Raw genomic sequence first — 8,277 nt, forward strand, 5'->3', positions numbered from 1 at the left:
ATATATATATATTTTTTTTATTAAATTTCAGAGAGGAAGGAAGAAGGAGAGAGAGATAGAAACATCAGTGATGATAGAGAATCATTGATTGGTTGCCTCCTGCACACCCTAAGCTAGGGATAGAGCCCACGACCCAGGCATGCACCCTCACTGGGAGTCGAACCATGACCTCCTGGTTCATAGGTCAGTGCTCAACCAGAGCCACCCTAGCCGGATGGAGCCATTGGGCCTTTAGCTGAGAGTTGGTGCAGCCCCATGGAAGCAGGCAGGCACCCTGGAGTTGGATAAAGTTCCTGTGACGATTGGTTTGATGTCTCTGTAGAACATCATGTTTTATGACATGGGCTCAGGCAGCACTGTGTGCACCATCGTGACCTACCAGACAGTGAAGACTAAGGAGGCGGGGATGCAGCCACAGCTACAGATCCAGGGAGTCGGGTAGGTGGGCTCTGGGAGGAAGGCTGCTTGCTGAGAGACCCTCAGGTCGGGGGGTCTGCTTGGAGGGGCAGTTGCCTCACTTTCCTGGTCTTTGCAAGAATGCTGTCTGGTTACAGTGTTGTCAATCATTGTAGGGTACTTCTGCCAAAAAGCACGGGAGGATGGAGGCAGGGAGGACAGTTTGGGAAGGTGAAAGGCAGGGAACCTAGTGACTTCTAAGAAGACACAAGGCTGTAGGCCATCTGTAGGATGTCAGATTCAGTCTATTCGCTGTCTTACCATTCCAGTTTACTTAATAACTTACCACTGTCATTACCTTGTTTCTTGAACCCATCCTTTTCTGTCCATCTCTACTACTACCATCCTAGTTCAGGGTACCATCACCTCTAACTTGGAGCATTCCAAAGTCCTGCTTCCAGTGTGGGCTCCTTCAGTTCCTCCTCCACATTGTAGCTAGAGGGCTCTTTCCAAAAGGCCAACCTGATTATAACACGTTGCTTCAAAACCCCTTCGGTGGCTTCAACCTTTACCTGGGCTTAAAGGCTGTGCCAGCGCGCTGGTCTCTAAACCTGAGCCTCTTGCTCTTGGAGCTTCCGCCATACTTGCCCTCGCTGGGAATTGACCATGCTCTCCGGGTCTTTCCCAGGCCGTTTCCTGTCTAGAATGCCTTTTCTCTTCACTAGTTAACTGAACCATCCTTCAGGTTTCAGCTTACGCTCACTTCTTCACAGAACTTTCTCCAACATCTCGAAATAGCTGAACTTGCTCACTATAGATTCTAACAGCATTGTCTGCCTCTCCTTTAAAACACGTGGAAGTGGTTAAAATTTCACATTTATTTGATTGCTAGATTGTATACTCCTTGTCTGCAGGAACCCTGTCTTTCTTCTCACAATTACATCCCCAGAGACAAATACGTAGTTGATGCCTCGTAAATGCAGTTGAATGGGCGGGTGAACCGTCACTGAGGTGTCTCCGTGTGGGAGAGTCAGGTCCCTGTGTAGGTGAAGGGGTCCTTAGGGGGCTGCTCCTACTTGCTCCTGTTGCCTTTCCTGAGCAGGTTTGACCGCACTCTGGGAGGCTTGGAGATGGAGCTCCGGCTGCGTGAGCACCTGGCTGGGCTCTTCAATGAGCAGCGCAAGGGCCAGAGCGTAAAGGACGTGAGGGAGAACCCCCGTGCCATGGCCAAGCTGCTGCGAGAGGCTAATCGAGTCAAAACTGTCCTGAGTGCCAACGCTGACCACATGGCACAGGTGCCCACATGTCGCTGGTTGAGGGCAATATTCTTCACTCAGAGGGTGGAAGACCCACTACCTAGCACCAGGCTGCTTGTGTCTGGCGTGGCCCAGCCCTTCTCCCCATGCCTCCTGCCATCCTTGGAAAGTCCCGTTCCCTGAGTCCTGCCCACCCGCCCAGGAAGCGGGGCCTGGGCGAGAACTCTGACATGCCTGCCTCTCCAGATTGAGGGCCTCATGGATGACGTGGACTTCAAGGCAAAGGTGACTAGAGCGGAGTTCGAAGAGCTGTGTGCAGACTTATTTGAGCGGGTGCCTGGGCCTGTGCAGCAGGCCCTCCAGAGTGCCAAAATGAACTTGGTGAGCGGGGCGTGGGAGGCGGGCCTGGGGCAGGAGGCCGGTGGGTTAGTGGTGATGAGGTGGTGGGAGGAGGGAGCAGGAACATCAGAGGCAGAGTCAGTGCTGAGGAGGGAGTCCGTTACTTGCTATCCCATCTCACATTCTTTCTCCCTCTGCAGGATGAGATTGAGCAGGTGATCCTGGTGGGTGGGGCCACTCGGGTCCCCAAAGTTCAGGAGGTGCTGCTGAAGGCTGTGGGCAAGTGAGTCTGGGGCTAGGACTGCAGGGCTGGGAGGAGGGAGGCCAGGCTGGGAGCTACAGAATGACGGTCCTGACGCTCGGGACTTTGACAGGGAGGAGCTAGGGAAGAACATCAATGCAGACGAAGCAGCCGCCATGGGGGCTGTGTACCAGGCAGCCGCGCTCAGCAAAGCCTTCAAGGTGAAGCCGTTCATAGTCCGAGATGCAGTGATCTACCCTATCCTGGTGAGTTAGCCTGTGTGCTTGGCGGCAAGTCTCCTTCCCCTCTCCACGTGTGAGCTCCCCTTCTGCCCACTCCAGCCTGTTTCTCACCCGCCCTTACCCCCGAACTTCTTGGCTCCTCCCTGTGCCCCCTCTGCTTGCTGTGTAGGTTGAGTTCACCAGGGAGGTGGACGAGGAGGCTGGCGTTCGCAGCCTGAAGCACAATAAGCGTGTTCTTTTCTCCCGGATGGGGCCCTACCCTCAACGAAAAGTTATCACCTTTAACCGCTACAGCCATGATTTCAACTTCCACATCAACTATGGTGACCTGGGCTTCCTGGGGCCTGAGGATCTTCGGTGAGGGGCTGGGGCGGGGCAGGATGGAGCTGGGGCGGGGGAGGACCAGGGGCTGCAGGGCTAGCCCAGGGTTGGGGTTGGGGTAAGCATCTTCTCTAGAGGGTGCTGCCCTTCTCCTGAGTGTGTCCTGGGGGAGGGCCTCAGCATCCTGTCCAGGCTGAGTGGGTTCCCCTGAACTGCTCTTTTCTCCCAACCAGGGTGTTTGGCTCCCAGAATCTGACCACAGTGAAGCTCAAAGGTGTGGGCGAGAGCTTCAGGAAGTACCCCAACCATGAGTCCAAGGGCATCAAGGCTCACTTCAATCTGGATGAGAGCGGCGTGCTCAGCCTGGACAGGGTGCGCGCAGGGGTGCCAGCGGGGCCCAGCCCCCCAGCCTTTCTAGAATATGAAAACGAGAAGGGTTCAGAGTGGCTTTAAATGAAGTTAACCAGGCGGGGATGTGGTGTAGCCTTCCTCATAGCCTGTAAATGCTTCTGGGCATTGTAAATGTCGGTCTGTACAGTAGCCAAGGAACCCAGTTTTGAAGAACAATTCTGAGGGCTAAGGTCTTTCTGAGCATACATAGTGTGGACACAATGGCCATTCTGTTGTCCAGTGGAGAAGTGCAGGCTCTGGGCAGAAAGGGACCTGTGTTCAGAGGACCCATAATCCAAGTGGGGCCGGGGGCTTGATCCAAGAGCCCTTAGAAGAAGGTCGGTGGGAGAATAAGCCAGCACAGCTGGGAGTCATAGATGTGCATCACAGACCTACCAAGGCAGGAGGTTCGTGGCAAAAACACATGTTTCTTCCTCTTGAACCCTCTTTTCAGGTGGAGTCTGTGTTTGAGACACTGGTGGAAGACAGCACAGAAGAAGAATCGACTCTGACCAGTGAGATGCGTGTGTGCGAGTGTGTGTGTGTGGGGGGGGGGGGGGGGCTCTGCTTTCTCCCGCCTTCCTAAAATGTCACCAGTGGATTTCATGTAACCCACGTACAGTCTACTCTTTGGATTGGAGTGTATAAAATATGGGGGACAACATTGCCATTCTTTGGGTTGTGTGTTGTGTTGTGTGGGGGGGGGGGGATAGTTTTGTGCATGTTGGGGAGCTGAGCACGCCTTGCCTTTGAGGAGGCAGGGTCACTGCTGGGGTCCCCTTTGAGTCCTTGGGCTTTCTTACCCCTAGAACTTGGCAACACCATCTCCAGCCTGTTTGGAGGAGGCACCACAGCAGATTCCAAGGAGAATGGTACCAGCACCATTCAGGTAAGCCCAGAATGGAGCCAGGAGAACCTGGGAGCTGGTATGTGGGACAGGGAGTGGGTGGGTGTCCCAACTGCCTAGTGTAATAGCTCTCCCTCTCCTTAGCCCATGACAAGTAAGCATACCCTACTCTGCATTGTGAGTTGTCTCTGTGCTCAAGGTCTCAGCCCACTTCCCTCATCTCCAGACCCTCTCCTCTGACCAGGTGGCTGCAGTTGAAGCAGCGCAATGCCCGTCTCTCTGCGGTTGTCCTGTCTGTCTTCACACTGAGATCTCTTCAGAGCCACGGGGCCTGGCATTGGGAAGCTGGTCTTCTCCCTAGGTCCTGACTGTCCTCTGTGGCTTGGGATTGTTTTCCAGGAGGAAGAGGAAAGCCTTGCTGAGGGGAGCAAGGATGAGCCTGGAGAGCAAGCGGAGCGCCGGGAGGAAGGAGAGCCCCCAGTGGAGGACACCTCTCTGCCCCCACCCCCTGAGCCTAAGGGCAGTGTGGCCTCTGAGGGAGAAAAGGCTACAGACAAAGAAAATGGGGACAAGTCTGAGGCCCAGGTGAGCTCCAGGCTGGACCCAGAGGTGAAGGGAGCAGTTCTCTGCCTGCTTCTCTTCCCCTGGGTCCCTGGCTGGGAGATAGAAGGGTCTGAGCTTGTCTTGACATCTTCATCTTTCTCCACAGAAGCCAAGTGACAAGGGGGAAGCAAGGTCTGAGGGTGTCCCTCCGGCCCCAGGGGAGGAAAAGAAGCAGCAGCCTTCCCGGAAGCAGAGGATGGTCGAGGAGGTCGGGGTGGAGCTGGTTGTACTGGACCTACCCGACTTGTCCGAGGATGAGCTGGCCCGCTCGGCACAGAAGTAAGTCAAGACTGAGTGTATGTTTGTGGGTGTAGGTGTGTGCCTCCGGAGGTGGGCAGGATGCACAGTGGTGCCTCCGGTGTGCACGCCTCTCCCTCTGCCTGTCTCTCCATTTGTCCCGCAGACTGCAAGACCTGACAGCCCGAGATCTAGAGAAGCAGGAGCGGGAGCAAGCTGCCAACAGCTTGGAAGCGTTCATCTTTGAGACCCAGGTTGGTAGGGTGGGAGTCAAGATTGCCCTGGGCCCTGTGTCTGGGAGAGTCTGACTCAGCCTCGCCCTCTGCTGGCTGCATGTTTGCCCCTTGGGTGCACCTCCCCAGGACAAGCTATACCAGTCCGAGTACCAGGAAGTGTCCACCGAGCAGCAGCGTGAGGAGATCTCCGGGAGACTCAGTGCCGCTTCCACTTGGCTGGAGGATGAAGGCTTTGGGGCCACCACAGTGGTGAGGGGGCTCCTAGGGTACGGGGGGGGATGGGAGTCTCCTTCCAGGGTCGGAGAGGTCAGAAGAGCCGGGGAATGAGACCTTTGGAAGGCTGTGGGGCTGGCTTCAGGGCTGTCCTGTTACCCTTTCATCCCCTCTCCATCAGATGCTGAAGGAGAAGCTGGCTGAGCTGAGGAAACTGTGCCACGGGTTGTTTTTTCGGGTGGAAGAGCGCAAGAAGTGGCCTGAACGGCTGTCTGCCCTTGATAATCTCCTCAACCATTCCAGCATGTTCCTCAAGTGAGCAGCTCCTTACCCTTCCTTCCTTATTCAGTCTTGCCACGCCCACTCCCCAGGCCCCACTTCCTCCTGAGCTGACTGTCTCTCCTCTGGCTTCCAGAGGGGCCCGGCTTATCCCAGAGATGGACCAGATCTTCACTGAGGTGGAGATGACAACCTTGGAGAGAGTCATCAATGAGACCTGGGTAATCCCTGTGTAAATACTTAACTGCGTACTCACCTGGCAAAGCGTGCCGTCCTAGGCAGCATGGGGTGCGGAGAAATGGAGACTCGGCAGGCCTCTGCCCCTGGCTTAGCAGCTAGTCAGGAAGGCAAAGATGTTGCATTTGAGGCCATGTCTGATTGTCCTAAACAAGGGTTAGAGCCAGGAGTGGTCAAACGAGGAGCAACAGGGCCCATTCCTGTGAGGTTAGAGAAGGATTGCTTGAGGAGCTAGGGCATGAGGTGCACTCCAAGAGTGGCCCGGGGTTTGGATAGGTGAGAAGGATTTGTCATGTGAAGAAACTTTTGGGTGTGTGGGGACATTTTTTGAACCAGAGCCCAGAAGTGAAGAGACAAGAAGGGACTAATCAGCCCTAGCTGGTTTGGCGCAGAGTCGGCCTGTGGACTGAAGGGTCCCAGATTCCATTCTGGTCAAGGGCACATGCCTGGGTTATGGTGCTTGGTCCCCAGTAGGGGGCATGTAGGAGACAGCTGATCAGTGATTCTCGCTCATCATTGATGTCCCTATCTCTCCCTCTCCCTTCTCTGAAATCAGTAAAAAGTAATATCTTTTTTAAAAGGGAAGGGAACAATCAAGTGGTTCAGCTGGAATTACAAAGCAATAGGATATGAGACAGAAATGTGTAGTGTGAGACTCCCTTGTGAAGAGCCTTGAATGTCATTCTAAGGAGTTTGCTTACCCGTGTGGGGCTGATGACCAAAGGTGGCAGAGTGATGAGGTCCAGGGGAAGAACCTCAGGCAGTTGTGGGTCATCTGGCACAGAGATGTCTGCTATCTCCATTGTTAGCTCTGAGCTGTGCTGGCCTCATCCACAGGCCTGGAAGAATGCAACGCTGGCCGAGCAGGCCAAGCTGCCCACCACAGAGAAGCCAGTGTTGCTCTCCAAAGACATCGAAGCCAAGATGATGGCCCTGGACCGTGAGGTGCAGTATCTGCTCAACAAGGCCAAGTTTGCCAAGCCCCGGCCCAAGCCCAAGGATAAGAATGAAACCCGGGCAGAACCTCCACTCAATGCCAGTGCCAGTGACCAGGGGGAGAGGGTCATCCACCCACCAGGTGAGGCAGGGTCCCTGGCTCCAGGTGCTGCTGGGCAGAAGAAAGCCTTTCCCTCTGGAATCACATTTTCACTCTGGGTTTTCCTTCAGGCCAAACTGAAGATGCACAGCCCATTTCAGAACCTGAGACAGAGACTCGTGAGTTGGGGAAACTGGGAATATGGACATTGCTTAGTCTGGGGGTTGGCAAACGGGTAGGCACGGCCTGGTTTTGGACAGCCATGGGGTTATTTTTTTTTTAAATATATTTTATTGATTTTTCACAGAGAGGAAGGGAGAGGGATAGAGGGATAGAGAGTTAGAAACATCGATGAGAGAGAAACATCGATCAGCTGCCTCCTACACATCTGCCACTGGGGATGTGCCTGCAACCCAGGTACATGCCCTTGACCAGAATCGAACCTGGGACCCTTCAGTCCGCAGGCCGATGCTCTATCCACTGAGCCAAACCGGTTTCGGCAGCCATGAGGTTATTAAAAAAAAAATGCAGAGACTGAGTGTGGCCTACAAATCCTAAAATATGTACTCTCTGCTCTTTACAGAAAAAGTTGGCCGACCACCGCGTTAGCCCTTTCTTTCTTTCTGCAGACACTAAACTGTTCCTTCCCTTAGCAGGAGGATCTGAGCCGGCAGACACGGGGCCTCTGGAGTTGGAAGGCTCTGGAGCAGGTGAGGATGGAGTGGGAGGTGCCAGGAAGCCGAGGAGGGTCTGGGGGAAATATCTGCACAGAACTGGGGCCAGTGACCTCTACTTCATCTGCTGCTATTCCTTTGTCTCCCCAACTCCCAACAGAATCTGAACAGAAGCAGCAGCCTACAGGACAGAGGCCAGCCCTGAAGAATGATGAACTATAACCCCCACCTTCCAGTTCCACATTCCTTCCCATCCCCTTCTCCTACCACTATTTATTAAACATCGCGGGTTGGGGGAGGGTTTAGTCCTGTCCTCAGAGGCTTAAGTTCCTTTCTTGCACCTGTGACTGGAGGTGTGGATACGAGGAAGGAAGAGACATCTATCTCACCAGTTTCTTCCAGAGTAGTTCTGTGGTTACAGTTGAAATTGTTCTGTTCCCCAGTCTTATCCCCTGGTTCTGTATCTACCCGGGCCCCAAGTTGGGAAAAGTCACTATTCTATCTTAAATCTTTGTGGGTAGGTAAGAGAATGGTCGTCAGTGTTGGCAGACCTGGTAGTGGAAGGAAGGATGTCCTTGGTTATTAGAGTCCCCCCGTCTTCTGTCGTCACCCCTGCTCTCCTTTCCCGTTCCCACGCAATCCAGGTCACACAGCAGCCAGTGTTTGCAGAGCCTTGGTTCCCAAGTTTGCTCTCTGAGTGCCTATTCATGCTCTTTTCTCCTCTCCGCCC

The 8,277-nt window shown here is 54.3% G+C and overlaps 1 protein-coding gene across 1 annotated transcript in view; it reads left to right on the forward strand.

Annotated features, from left to right (window-relative positions):
- Positions 1-8,277, forward strand: part of HYOU1 (hypoxia up-regulated 1) — a 12,454-nt gene extending 4,177 nt beyond the window's left edge. Inside the window, exons 7-25 of the mRNA XM_006758706.2 lie at positions 323-438; positions 1,499-1,691; positions 1,899-2,033; positions 2,192-2,274; positions 2,366-2,498; positions 2,644-2,831; positions 3,029-3,167; positions 3,640-3,700; positions 3,995-4,074; positions 4,432-4,617; positions 4,742-4,914; positions 5,039-5,126; positions 5,235-5,357; positions 5,503-5,636; positions 5,737-5,821; positions 6,675-6,915; positions 7,005-7,052; positions 7,530-7,583; positions 7,708-8,277. Of these exons, the coding sequence (XP_006758769.2) occupies positions 323-438; positions 1,499-1,691; positions 1,899-2,033; positions 2,192-2,274; positions 2,366-2,498; positions 2,644-2,831; positions 3,029-3,167; positions 3,640-3,700; positions 3,995-4,074; positions 4,432-4,617; positions 4,742-4,914; positions 5,039-5,126; positions 5,235-5,357; positions 5,503-5,636; positions 5,737-5,821; positions 6,675-6,915; positions 7,005-7,052; positions 7,530-7,583; positions 7,708-7,769 (2,322 nt within the window). The 3' untranslated portion in view covers positions 7,770-8,277. The remainder of the gene's footprint in view (positions 1-322; positions 439-1,498; positions 1,692-1,898; positions 2,034-2,191; positions 2,275-2,365; positions 2,499-2,643; positions 2,832-3,028; positions 3,168-3,639; positions 3,701-3,994; positions 4,075-4,431; positions 4,618-4,741; positions 4,915-5,038; positions 5,127-5,234; positions 5,358-5,502; positions 5,637-5,736; positions 5,822-6,674; positions 6,916-7,004; positions 7,053-7,529; positions 7,584-7,707) is intronic.

This window comes from Myotis davidii, unplaced genomic scaffold, assembly GCF_000327345.1.
Source record: "Myotis davidii unplaced genomic scaffold, ASM32734v1 scaffold355, whole genome shotgun sequence".
In the NCBI taxonomy this organism is placed as follows: Eukaryota; Metazoa; Chordata; class Mammalia; order Chiroptera; family Vespertilionidae; genus Myotis; species Myotis davidii.